The following is a 14,837-nucleotide window of genomic DNA, read 5'->3' as shown; positions in this document are numbered from 1 at the left end:
TCTGTTGATATCAGGTTTGCAATGATTCTTTCCACTCCCCAAAATGTCTTTATTATTTTCCTCTTTAAAATAATCTATAAGCTCTGAAGAAAAGAATAAAAAAGTACAATTTCAAGAAATTTAAGTTACCTAAGTATACACTGAAATCTATTCTTTGATACAATTAAATGAAGGGAGAATTAACTAAATTAGCCTTAATGCATTTCTCTTAACCAATTTTACATGTTACAATAATAGAATGCTATTAGGCATAATTTAATAATTACCTTTCTTTAGGTCAATCTTAATTTTCTTTGCATTTTTCTTGCTGCCAAATCCCATGAGAGGGGAGAGTGAGGGAGAGGATGGTTTTCCTCCTAGCCTTGGTACTCGGGGACTCTTGTTTTGTTGCAGGCAACTTGATGCATCTGTTTCAGGACTTTCGGCTCCTGTGAGATTTGCTGCCTTTAGTCCCGATTTTCCATGGACAGGAGGCGGCGCTTTGGTTTTCAAAACGCCATCATTGTTACCAAAAATGTTAAGAGGTCCAATGACTGATTTTTCATACTGTTCACGGTTTTGCGGAGGAAGCACATGGAGGAGCACGCTTGGGGATTTCATTGCCTGGCGGAAGACATCCTGAGCCCTGGAAAGAGAGTTGATAAATGTAGGATGACCCTGCTTTGAGGTGCAGCATCTTCTAAAATACCCCAGCAGGATGGCAACCAAGAGCACCACAGTGGATAATCATAGGAGACACGATCAATATTCCTAACAGAATGACCTTGCCAACTACATACTAGTTATCACTTACTACTTGCCCACTCAGTGCCCCTGCACGGAGTTATACATGCATTATTACCATGCATCCTTCTCTAATTTAACAAGCATGTTAGGTAAGTATAACTAGCTTTCATTTCACAGACATGGAAGTTGAGGCTCAGAGAGATGAAATAATTTGTCCAATGACCCAGAGCTTTTATACGTTTCTAAAGATGAAAATCTAACCAGAAGTGATTACCACAGTGAATATAAAAAACAAAATAATTTGATATTTTGGACCAGATCATTAGTTAGGTTTCTTTTAGGACATCCTTCTAAAGTACAGATCTTTTCTAACATGCGTTGTGTTACACAAGTTCATGTTTGACACCCATGTTTGCTCATGGAGACATTTTGGCAGGTGCCTTGCCTGTGCCTAAATGTCTCAGTGGAATCTCAATCCAACATGCACCCTTCCTGTTAGTCTCACATAGAGCAACTGCGTTTTCCACTTTTATGACTTAGCGCTTTGTGTTCTTCCTCAAACTTCTTATAACATTTTCTCCCCTTCTTCCTCATGCCTCTAGATGCCCTGTGCCCAGTTCAAATGACTACTTTTCCCAGTCTTTCTTGCCCAGAAGATATAAATGAAGGCATTAAAGGAAAGCTCTTTAGAAGAGGCTGATTCAGTAGAGAGATAAAAACTTTTATTGTTCTCCTGTTTCTCTTCCTTATTTCCTGAAACTCAGAAGTGACTGAGGCAACTCAGCAGCCATCTTGTGCCCATTTTTCCACTGAACGATAGTAGCCACATGGCAAGATGAAAGCAGAAAACGGAAGCCGCCTGACCCGCTGATGGCTGTGCAGCTGCCGCAGTAACTATGGAGTGCGAGTGCCCTCTTCCACGCTTGCTTGTTGTTAGGAAAAATTAATGTTAATCTTGTTTCAGCTACTCTTATTTCAGGTCTCTGTTCCTAGCAGCCATAGCACATAATAACTAATCATAACCCCGACTGCAATCTGATTCCTTAAACTCTATCCCGTACCCCCCTTTCTGAAGTGCTTAATTCTGCAAATTGTTAGGGGAGAAGGAAGATTTCCCATAGGCCACCTAACTCCTTTGGTCAGTTCCCCTATTATTTTTGCTAGCATAGGAATCAGTTTCTACTCCATACTAACTCTATACAAAATTTTTATGAGTCTCACTTTCCACCTCTATAAAATAGAAGTAATGACTGCTTTGCATAATTATCAAGTCCTTGTGAAAAAGCACAGTAGTATATTAAAAGATTACTAATAATAATTATAGTTTTGCCTATCATTATTTTAACACAATAGATTCTTCTAAGGTCTCATTTCTTTTCATACTTAGCAGCCAGTACCCACTCTTCCTCTACCCACAACCACTCATCTTTGTCCACATGCACACATACAATATTGACAACTAATGCCCAGAGAGAAGATGTATTAGGACCTGTTTTGGTCAGAAACAAGAGGGTGGTGATGATTCCCAAGGATTATTAGTACTTAGTCCTTTGGTCCAGAATCCCACTGCAATGCCAACATACATTAAAAAAAATATGCATCAGATTACTATACACTCTAATTCCTGGGTACAGGAAGCCATTCCCTTAACATTTTCACATGCAGAGAGATGATTTCTTGAGGGAGACAGTATTTATTTATTTATTTATTCATTTTGAAGATGGAGTCTTTCCCTGTCGCCTAGGGTGGAGTGCAAAGGCACAATCTCACCTCACTGCAACCTCCGTCTCCCAGGTTCAAGCGATTATCCTGCCTCAGCCTCCTGAGTAGCTGGGATTACAGGTGTGTACCACCAAGCCTGCCTAATTTTCTTTTGCATGTTTAGTAGAGATGGGGTTTTATCATTTTGGCCAGGCTGGTCTTGATCTCCTGACCTCATGATCCACCCACCTCGACCCCCCAAAGTGCTGGGATTACAGGCGTGAGTCACTGCACCTGGCCAAGAGATGGTATTTTAATTTTATTTTTTTCTGTTTGTTTCTATGATTCAGTGAGTCCTCAGACATCTCTCACAGATTTTTTAGCTTAAGGAAGACTGCTGACACAAAGTAAGTTAATTAATAAGCTGAACTAACAGTCTGTGAAAAGAGCCATTAAATACCAGTTTAACTGACCCATAGCGCAAGAAAAACAAACCCGTTGAACGATGCCCCAGTAAAGACAGCCAGGCAGGAAGGCTTGTGATATTCTGTAGTTTAGCATTCTCAGACCTGCCAGAGACATGTGTGGGCCACCTTTGAGTAGGCTAAAACATTAGAAGCATTTGAAAATGGATGTCCTGGATCGTTCAAAGGGAAGTGACTAGAAATTCTACCTACTATTTTGATCATAATGAGTTCAGTAATGATTATAACCATGCTAGGGATCAACAGAGTAAATAAAACAATGAAAAAATGCTTACTGAGCAAACGTTTTGTCTACGAGATCCACACTGTTGATTTTTACAATACATTCATTTTCGTGAAATAGTCCCTCCCGCTTGGACCTGCTGTTTTCTTCTACGCCTCGGATGAAGAGTCCTAGAATCCTAAATGCAAAATTTAGATTGAAACATAATTACTGAATAATAAATGCTAATTATTTCTCCACTTGCAACTGTTCAGAAATACTATTGATTTCTATTTACAAAAGAAATTATACTTCATATTCAGGCAACTGTTTGTTATTTTAATCCCTAATCCAAAAAAGCCAAAACTCACTACAGGACAAAAAGCCCTTCTAGATAAATATGCATAAGTACTAACATCAATCTGAGACTTCATTTCTCATGCTCGCAGTAAACTTATTGAAAGGCTAGTTTAGTGGAGTTGACACCAAAGACTTGTGGTTTGGAGAAGGGCATCAAACCTGACTATAATAAGTAAGTCTGAGTTACTGCCAACACAGCAACGTGATGTTTTGCAGTGGGAGAGCATTAGGGTATTCACAGTAATTGTTTTGCAGTCTTACTACCTATTCTAATAATTTGCATTTTAAGAAGTAAACAAACATTTAAGCTCAGATCATATTACTCAGTTTAGAAGGAAGCTGGATCCCATTTGTTGGTGCTACCAAATCAAGTATGTGTTGGGCGTTTTCTGTGTGCTCAGGATGGAGGAGTCTGAGACAAAGCTGTAGGGCCAGGACCAGGTAACTTCAGTATACATTTGGGGTACAGCTGAAGTCCAAAAACTAAAGACATTAACAAGCCTAGAGTCTTCAAAAATATGAGAGCTAACTAGATGGGAGACCAGTGCCACACACAAAGGCTTTGAACAGTCAATGAATTTAATCTGATGGACCTGGAAGGGGGCATCCAGTAGCCCCTGCTTCCAAACAGGGCAGCGACATGATGAAGGCAGGCTTTGGGAAGAGTTGTCTGAAATTTCAACCAAGAAGAGGCTAATTTAGAGAGGATACCAAGGGGCTTCCGGATTTTTGTGGTTGTAGCTTAGAATCAGGAGGAGGTTGGAAGAGAAGGAAAGAAGGAAGAGAACTATAGCCATAAGAATTAAAATTGTGTGTGTGTGTGTGTACATTCGTACGCAATTCTGTTATATACATCAACCAAAACTAAACCAAAAACCATAAGAAATGGAACTTATACATATTTTCATTATTTCTCATTTGTGGGATTTCCCTTCTCTTTGTGATATGACAGGGCTTAGCTGTGTCCCAGAGTAAGAAAGATAGATATGTCCTGCAAGAGGAGTCTGCTAGGTTTGGAGAAACTGTGATCTATGCTTTATCAATCCTCTTGTTTTTCTACTTTGTCACTCTCTTTTGTATAAAAACCATGTGTGCTATTACAAAATACCTTCACATTAAATTTCAAATCTAAATAAAACATGAGCACATTTTATGTGTAAATAACAGGGTCAGCCATAGAAAAGGGCAATCTATAATGCAAGTATCAGAGAAAGCAGTCCTTCTGTTTGGAGTGGCCACGGAGTTGAGCCTCTGCCCCCTTAATGAGCTCCCATCTTCTCAAGACCTCAACAGGCATAGCAGTGATATTTGGGTCTCCACTTCGAAAATGTTAAATGAATACAGCATGCTGCTGCAGGAGAGAGAACAGCAAGCAGTCACGCCATCTATTGCAGGGAAGGCTCAGGGTCATAGGCACAAGTGCGCAGTGGGGTCTTGTGGTTCATTTCCTAGTTCTAGTAGGTTAGCAAATTAATCATATTCTGTGTTACTTTAATCTTGAAACACAGTATTAAAAATTTAACTATTTGACACATTAAAATAATAGATCAAAATTGTGTTGTTTTTTTTTTCCCTAAATTAAACAGCATCCTAAGAGTCCACATTTTGGATTTCTGTTAGGGTGGATTCACAATAACTTGATCCATTAGGAGGCTCACATGTGGTTATACACTTGTTTACATAAGTGATATTTTTTTAACAAGCATTCAAGTCTTCCTTTAATTTAATTCAGTACATCATCAGTCATGTAATGTTACTCCCTAGGATTTAATTTCACATTTTGGGAGATGAATTAATTCTTTCGGGCCACTGGGTTGCAATTTAGCTGGCATATTACAACTGGAGTATGCTATGTGAACCTCACTGATCTAAATAATCTAACTTTCCATGAAAAATTTATTGACAGAATAAGCCCACTGTAAAACCCATGTGTCAGAGGTAATTTCGGTAAAATGTAAAACTGACTGATTTTATTAGTTTGGTCCCTGGCAACAAACCACTTCTGCCCTCTCTGCTCCATGGAAGGGATAGATTCCCTCCAGTTTGATTTCATCCAGACCACTATGAGAAGGCTCAGAAAACAATACCTCATTATCCTCTTTGCCCTAAACTGGTGGGCTGTGGTAGCTGTCTCATTTGGGACCAAGACTCACAGAATTCAAAGATTAATGCTGTCGAGAAGTTATAGGCCGAGACTAACCAGTTAATTTGCATTAATGAGCAGTTATAAAGGATGCTGAAATCCACAGCCTCACAGAATTAGAGAGGTAACAATTCTTTTTGCTCTTCTAATCATCATTTAGGCACCAACATCTTCTCCTTGCCCCTTTCCTGTTCTTTCCCCAATGTCACACAGCCTGTGACTCCACCAGCTTAGTATTTTTGTTTGAACATCTCTTCGCACAGTCGTTATTAGCTTTCATTCAGCCCTTGTTCTCTCTCCTGTTTAGCTGTCTTCCCTATGAAACTGAGGCCTATTATGCTACCTGTACTGAAACAAATTAATTTATGTTTTTAATTCACAAAAAAACATTGATTTTTAAAATATGAATAAAATTAAGTTGTGTTTTAGTTGCAAGAACTTTGGAGTTTTTTTATGTTTGTTTTGTTTTTACTGGGAAAGCCAATGGCCCTCAATACAAGCAGCATTCAGCATCCCTCTGCGATGCTATCTAATGGATTCATTGAGGCTTTATCTAGTAGAGCAGCCACCATAGTTTACTTAGGATGATCTAACTTAGATTAGGTTTCTTATTCAACAACAGGTGTGGCAACAGTTTTCTAAAAGGAAAAAAAATAGAAGGCAAAGTCAATTACAGTAATCTTAGTAAAAAATTAAATGTAAATTCCAATTTAAGATAATGGCACAAACCAATAAATGGAAGGAAATTAAGAGCAAAGTATAGCACTATGACCTTAGCGAAGCCCCTGTGCTCACACAGTGAAACCATATGGCATTATGAAGTCAGACACTTGTCTGACATGCTCTATACGCAGTTTCATCTAGACACATGGGTTGAGTTAAGTATGCTGTTTCAGCCTGTACTCATTACTTCTTAACTTTTATTGGCTCATGTCTCCACTTCCATAGCATTTTTAATGTTTTTTAATTAAATTTCCTTTCTATAATACTGGTGGATAGCAAAAAAAATAATAGAACTATTTCACCAAGTTACTGAACAGTTAACCATGAACTTATAATAAAACTGCATTTCTGAATCAGGCTTTTTGGTTTTAGCCAAAATAATCATCATACTGATGATTTACACACTCATACATTACGTGGTTTACAAGGAACTTTCACATTTTTAATGTTATTTAATCACCATAACCTTGATGTAAAGTAGGTACTCAAAAGAGGCAAGTTTAGGGGACTTGATCAAGGTTATAAAAAAGAACACTGGGATTCAAATCCAATAGTTCTGAAACCACGTCCAGTACTCTTTCTTCTATTCTACAAGGTTTGTGCTAGGAATCAGAACCAGGAAGGAGGAGGGAGGGAATCAATAAAGCTTAGTGTATTTCCCTCGTTTGAAGTGAGAGAATGTGATTTCTGAGCTATAGGATCAGCTTGTTTTCTGAACTATTGAAAATGAAGTATAGCGACTGCCACACTGTATATTTTCTCATTTTTGGAAATTGGGAAGATCTTGTGTTCTATCCCAGCATCATTAAACTAAAGAGCCCGGTCATTTAACAGCTCTGGTAGTTCACAAAGCTCTGTTAGTATACTTCTGCCAAAAGTTATTAGAATTTCTCATGACAACCGAGTAAATATTCACCCTATCTATCAAAAACAACCTCAGTTTGTCCTATGCCATAACCCATAACATTTATAAACACACTTATTAACACATACAGGAAATGAGACAATAAGAGCTGCTAGCTTTTTGGTTCATTTCTTTTTGGGAACATTCATTCCAGTGAGAGCTTGGCATCAGATGTTATTTGCAAAAAAAAAAAAAGGTGATGACTTCGCAATTACAGGTAGCAGATGGCTACCTGCTGAATGTGATGCCAACCCAAATACCATGACTAAATCTGTTCTTTTTGCTATAGGGCAGACTGAATTGAATAAATATTCAGAATCACTAAATTAATACTATATAACCTTTGGGAAAATTTTATTTCTTGAAAGAACAATGAAGTGAGAAGTTAGGGGAGCTGGATTTTGTGTGACCTTGGGAAATCAATTGACTTGTCTCATCTGTGATATCCTAAACTAAAATAAGGAATCCCCCCTTTTCAATGATGTTTTTAAGAAAATAAATTCAGTAAATTAACTGCAATCATGTCATGTTGGTGAAAAACTGATTTTAAGTTTCTGACAACCCTTGTCAATATCAGTCTAGTGCTAAATGTGGTCGTTTTATTACAAAGTGACATAATATTTAAAACAAGTTCAGTACAATTGTTTTAACAGGGCTAATATGAACTCTGAGGCACACACTTTAATTTCCATCAAGAGAACAGTCTTTAAATCCAGTTAGACAGATGTAAATTTCAAGAAGTGTTGATACAATCTACAATGCCATTTTTACCAGTGTGGATTTAGCAACATAATGTGTTAAAAATTCCAAAAAGATGTGGTAAATTATTTTTAATTGACTAAATTATATTTTAGGAAAATACAGCATGATGACACGTTGCTTCTGTAAAGCCATCATACATACACAGCATCAGATATAGCTACTTAAAATGTTAGAATATTTATTATTCTAAATGCTACATACTTGAGGAATAACAGGATATACCAATTTAGAATTATTATACTCACTTGTTGAAGCATATTCTGGAATATCAAAAAAATTCAGTTGCAACATTTGTCTAACAATATGTTAATATCTTTGCCAAGGATCTGTTTACTATGTGTCACTGACAAGGATACTTTAAGGAAGTATTTCATAATTAAGTGTAAATGGAGAAACTGTGGCTGATTTTTTTCCCCCATTACATCCTAAAGTCAATTATTGTCTTTTGTTTCCAACACTTAAGTGGCCAACAAAAGTATGTCTTGAGGTATCCATTTGAATAACAGAATTCACCTTTAATCTCCTTCTGAAAAATATTTGGGAAAAGGAGCTCAAATCAGGGTTTTCATTAGCACGAGCTTCTAGAATGAGAAAAACATCTTACCTTCCACTCAGAGATGAAAAGAAGGGCACTACATGTATTCCCAATGGGCCTCCTTCCCCAGAAATCTCCACTGTTCTTGTCATATCACTGGGACAGAAAAAAACAAGAGCACAAATGAGTGTCTCCTAAAAAACAGAGAAGGCACATCTAAAACACACACACACACACACACACACACACACACACACACACACACACACACACCCCACTCAGATTATATCAACTAATATAACTTCAACAGCAGAGACTAAGTCAAAAGAATACATAATTTATTGGTATGTTCAGATGATCCAGAAAACAAAATGTTTAAAAGGCTCTCTGATTTCTTATGTTTACTCCTAGAAGAGGAACAAATGGAAATGACTACCTACAAAAATACCTTCCTACTTAACTTAATCTGCATAAGTCAACATATTTTAAAAGAGGTACACAAAAATTAAAATTTTCCCCATTGAAACACACTTGAAAATTACTGTACAGATCATACAAAACACAGAAGAAAGCACATTGATGCTTCAGCATAAAGTAGCCTTCTTCTCTGGAACAGAGGAAAAATGACATAAAATACTTATTAGAGAAAGCACAGAATTACATGTTATAATGCTGTGAAGCCACAGTTGGTAATACATATGGGCATGTTCAAAGCAATATAAATCAAAACTCAAACCTGCTTTTCAATAAAACATCAGTTATATTCAAGAGAACAATTCCAAATTTTCACCTCCTATATTTTTTTAAAGGTAGAAAAAGAGGTTGCAAAGCCTGAAGAAAATGTATTATAGAAAGAAATAGAAAACCTGACCTGCCTAACCTACCCCAGATTAAGGAAAGGATGAACTAGAAACATTAATAGATTGTGTGTATGACTGAAATATGGAAGGCACTGGGAGCTTTTGAGTAATAAAGAGTAGAACTACCAAGTTTTCATAAAGATGAAAAATAATAACTGTGAATGATTACTGGTTCCTTTAATCCCAGGGAGAAAATATAATTGTCAGAAGAAAATAATAAAGTTGAAGCAAACATCCGCGTTATGGAAACTGTAAGCAGGTCTCCATTGTTTCCTATTTACATGAAAATGACCTGAAACTAGATGTCAAATTAAGAGCTACAGCTGCTACAAATGCTTTCTGCTCCAACATGAAAATGGTGAAATTTTGGCTTCTTGCTGGAAAGCTGAGAACAGCATTAAGCAAAATGTATGATGAATTCACTCTGCATGAAGTATTCCCTAAATTATCAGTAATCTAAAATAAATACATTAAATATATTCTCATCAGTGGATTAGGTTGATTTTTAATGTGTTTTCTTTTCAAGCTTATTATCATTAAGAAATGCAAAAAAAGAGCACACCAGTTTTCAGCATTTGTGGAATATGATGAAATTTCAAATCTGATAATAAATTTCAAATGAGTTTTACCCAGATATTGCTGATATATGTAAAACTTGCTCAGTCAAGCAGATTATGTCAGAGGCTTGGAATAAAAGCTAAAAACAAAACAAATCTTAGAGTGATAATACAGTATTAAATGATTCATCTCCATATATGTGAGGATATGAACATTCATATAAATATGTGTATATGGACTGGTATATATAGGTATGCATTACAAGGTCTGAATATAAAATGCTTGGTTGACAGAGAAAGTTGAATGGCTTTCAATAGACAAAAAAGCAATAAGTTTTATATAATAACAGAATTTATAGTGCATTTTTAGGTATTTGAGGAAGACTAAACCAAAAGCATTTGCACTCTAGGTTTACAATACTGCTTTTAAAGACTTTTATAAACAGAGATTCAAATTTTGCTTAGTCACTGAAAATTATTGCCCTTACCTTTATAACATATTTTTATAGTTTTGCACCGAAAGCACAACACAAATCTTTCCTAATAAATGTATCAAGTATCCACATGCTGAGAGATAGCATCCATATGTAATATACAGAGGCGTTTGGAATGTGTTTAGTCTGTTATAGACTTTAAGTTTTCAGCTTAAGAATTTTTAGCATACCTTTTATGAATTCTCATTTTTTTTCTATTTCACAAATATTTCTTTACTCCCACTCAAAATCCCTTCTATAAGATTAATAAATTATATGTATCATACTGATACCTACTCTTTAGCAATCATTAATAATGTGTTTTTACATTCACTTAAGAAAGTCAAACATATTTAAGTAGCCAATCTTTTTAAAAAAACATAAAAAATTTGTGAGAATGGAGTTTTAAAAGTTGACTTTATTTTATGAGAATCTCCTTTCAATATCTCAAAATAAATTTTTTATTCTACCATCACACACAATAGTTGCAATTTTGTAGCTAGAATTGTTCTGATAACTTGTAAATTATTATCACAAAAATAGTACTATCCCAGAAAAAAAGCCTAAAAGACTTTCGATTTTGTTTACTGTAATGTATAAGCACTTACAGAAAGTTAGATCTGTTTAATAAAGATAAGTAATATAATTTTACATAGACCATGTCTCATCATGTTCTCTATAAAATGTTACCCATTATTTGTTTCAAGATGAAAAGGAGAACATTTGAAAAATAATGCTCCATCGACCAGTTCACATATTTTTATTTATTTTAAAAGAGAAAACAACCCGCAGTGCTAGAAATACTTGATGGAGTTCTGTTCCATAGAGATCTCTATATATACAGTCTTCATGGAAGAGAAACACAGCAAGTAGGACTGGACACATTTATATGACTACATATCTCATAAAGTGAGATTATATAAAGACATGAAAATAGGCTACTAATGCTCTTTGTTTAGATAAACTCTAGAGTAGAATTCAGGGACTGGTGAACAGGAAATGTGCACATTTATGTTTTAGAGGACACTACAGTAGCTAGAAAATAAGCTAGAAGGTTGATTTAAAATGGAAAATATGAGCGCACCCAAGATGGCCGAATAGGAACAGCTCCAGCCTCCAGCTCCCAGTGTGAGTGACACAGAAGATGAGTGATGTCTGCATTTTCAACAGAGGTACTGGGTTCATCTCACTGGGGCATGTCGGAAGTTGGCGCTGGTCCGTGGGTGCAGCCTGAACAGCAAGAGCTGAAGCAGGGAGAGGCATCACCTCACCTGGGAAGCACAGGGGGAAGGGAATTCCTTTTCCTAGCCAAAGGAAATTGAGACACACAACACCTGGATAATCAGGTAACTCCCACCCTAATACTGTGCTTTACCAAGGGTCTTAGCAAACGGCACAAAAGGAGATTATATCCCACACCTGGCCCAGAGGGTCCCACGCCCACGGAGCCTCCCTCATCGCTAGCACAGCAGTCTGAGATCTAACTGCAAGGTGGCAGCGACGCTGGGGGAGGGGCGCCCACCATTGCTGAGGCTTAAGTAGGTAAACAAAGCCACGGGGAAGCTTGAATTGGGTGGAGCCCAACACAGCTCAAGGAGGCCGGCCTGCCTCTGTAGACTCCACCTCTGAGGACAGGGCATAGCTAAACAAAAAGCAGCAGAAACCTCGGCAGAGGTAAATGTCCCTGACAGCTTTGCAGAGAGCTATGGATCTCCCAGCACGGAGACTGAGATCTGAGAATGGACAGATTGCCTGCTCAAGTGGGTCCCTGACCCCTGAGTAGCCTAACTGGGAGACATCCCCCACTAGGTGCAGACTGCCACTTCACACCTCACACGGTCCCAGAGACGAAGCTTCCAGAGCAAGAATCAGACAGCAACACTCACTGTTCAGCAATATTCTATCTTCTGCAGCCTCCGCTGCTGATACCCAGGCAAACAGGGTCTGGAGTGGACCTCAAGCAAACTCCAACAGACCTGCAGCTGAGGGTCCTGACTGTTAGAAGGAAAACTAACAAACAGAAAGGACACCTACACCAAAACCCCATCAGTATGTCACTATCATCACAGACCAAAGGCAGATAAAACCACAAAGATGGGGAAAAAGCAGTGCAGAAAAGCAGGAAATTCAAAAAATCAGAGTGCATCTCCCCCTCCAAAGGAACGCAGCTCATTGCCAGCAACGGAACAAAGCTGGATGGAGAATGACTTTCATGAGTTGAGAGAAGAAGGCTTCAGTTGATCAAACTTCTCAGAGCTAAAGAAGGAACTATATAACCAGTGCAAAGAAATTAAAAATGTTGAAAAAAGATCTGACGAATGGCTAACTAGAATAACCAATGTAGAGAAGTCCTTAAAAGAACTGATAGAGATGAAAACCATAACACGAGAACTATGTGACAAATGCACAAGTTTCAGTAACTGACTTGATCAACTGGAAGAAAGAGTATCAGCGTATGAAGATCAAATGAATGAAATGAAGTGAGAAGAGAAGTGTAGAGAAAAAAGAGTAAAAAGAAATGAACAAAGCCTCCAAGAAATATGGGATTATGTGAAAAGACCAAATCTATGTCTGATTGGTGTGCCTGAAAGTGACAGGGAAAATGGAACCAAGTTGGAAAACACTCTGCAGGATATCATCCAGGAAAACTTCCCCAAATTAGTAAGGCAGGTCAGCATTCAAATTCAGGAAACACAGAGAATGCCACAAAGAGAAGAGCAACTCCAAGACACATAATTGTCAGATTCACCAAAGTTGAAATGAAGGAAAAAATGTTAAGGGCAGCCAGAGAGAAAGGTCGGGTAACCCACAAAGGGAAGCCCATCAGACTAACAGCAGATCTCTCGGCAGAAACTCTACAAGCCAGAAGAGAGTGGGGGCCAATATTCAACATTTTTAAAGAAAAGAATTTTCAACCCAGAATTTCATATCCAGCCAAACTAAGTTTCATAAGTGAAGGAGAAATAAAATCCTTTACAGACAAGCAAATGCTTAGAGATTTTGTCACCACCATGCCTGCCCTACAAGAGATCCTGAAGGAAGCACTAAACATGGAAAGGAATAACAGGTACAAGCTGTTGCAAAAACATGTCAAAATGTAAAGTCCATTGATGCTACGAAGAAACTGCATCAACTAGCAAACAAAATAACCAGCTAAAATCATAATGACAGGATCAAGTTCACACATAACAACATTAACCTTAAATGTAAATGGACTAAATGGTCCAACTAAAAGACACAGCTGGCAAATTGGATAAAGAGTCAAGATCCATCAGTTTGCTGTATTCAGGAGACCCATCTCACATGCAGAGACACACATAGGCTCAAAATAAAGGGATGGAGGAAGATCTACCAAGCAAATGGAAAACAAAAAACAGCAGGGGTTGCAATTCTAGTCTCTGATAAAACAGACTTTAACCAACAAAGATCAAAAGAGACAAAGAAGGCCATTACATAATGGTAAAGGCATCAATTCATCAGGAAGAGCTAGCTATCCTAAATATATATGCACCCAATACAGGAGCACCCAGATTCATAAAGCAAGTCCTTAGAGACCTACAAAGAGACTCAGACTCCCATACAATAATAATGGAAGACTTTAACACCCCACTGTCAACATTAGACAGATCAACAACACAGAAAGGTAACAAGGATATCCAGCAATTGAATTCAACTCTGCACCAAGCGGACCTAATAGACATCTACAGAACTCTCCACCCCAAATCAACAGAATATACATTCTTCTCAGCACCACATCACACTTATTCCAAAACTGACCACACAGTTAGAGGTAAAGCACTCCTCAGCAAATGTAAAAGAACAGAAATTATAATAAAATGTCTCTCAGATCACAATGCAATCAAACTAGAACTCAGGACTAACAAACTCAATCAAAACCACTCAACTACATGGAAACTGAACAACCTGCTCCTCAATGACTACTGGGTACATAACAAAATGAAGGCAGAAATAAAGATGTTCTTTGAAACCAATGAGAACAAAGATGCAACATACTAGAATCTCTGGGACACATTTAAAGCAGTTTTTAGAGGGAAATTTATAGCACTAAATGCCCACAAGAGAAAGCAGGAAAGATCTAAAATTGACACCTTAACATTACAATTAAAAGAACTAGAGAAGCAAGAGCAAACACATTCAAAAGCTAGCAGAAGGCAAGAAATAACTAAGATCAGAGCAGAACTGAAGGAGATAGAGACACAAAAAACCCTCCAAAAAATCAATGAATCCAGGAGCTGGTTTTTTGAAAAGATCAACAAAATTGATAGACCGCTAGGAAGACTAATAAAGAAGAAAAGAGAAAAGAATCAAATAGACATAATAAAAAATGATAAAGGGGATATCACCACCGACCCCACAGAAATACAAAGTACCATCAGAGAATACTA

General features: G+C 37.4%; 1 protein-coding gene across 5 annotated transcripts in view; it reads right to left on the bottom strand.

The window, feature by feature from the left end:
• Nucleotides 1-14,837, bottom strand: part of PARD3B (par-3 family cell polarity regulator beta) — a 1,095,296-nt gene that overhangs the window by 507,204 nt on the left and 573,255 nt on the right. For all 5 annotated transcript variants that reach the window (XR_001484068.4, XM_005574020.5, XM_005574021.5 and 2 more), the window contains exons 6-8: nt 8,611-8,697; nt 3,188-3,313; nt 267-625 (exon numbers count right to left, since the gene is read on the bottom strand). Coding sequence is in view for 4 of the 5 variants with exons in the window: in XM_005574020.5 (XP_005574077.3) it covers nt 267-625; nt 3,188-3,313; nt 8,611-8,697 (572 nt within the window). In the remaining variant the exon portion in view is untranslated. The remainder of the gene's footprint in view (nt 1-266; nt 626-3,187; nt 3,314-8,610; nt 8,698-14,837) is intronic.

Source organism: Macaca fascicularis, chromosome 12 (assembly GCF_037993035.2).
Source record: "Macaca fascicularis isolate 582-1 chromosome 12, T2T-MFA8v1.1".
In the NCBI taxonomy this organism is placed as follows: Eukaryota; Metazoa; Chordata; class Mammalia; order Primates; family Cercopithecidae; genus Macaca; species Macaca fascicularis.
The sequence above is the reverse complement of the archived record's forward strand: the minus strand, read 5'-3'. Positions and strand labels throughout refer to the sequence as shown.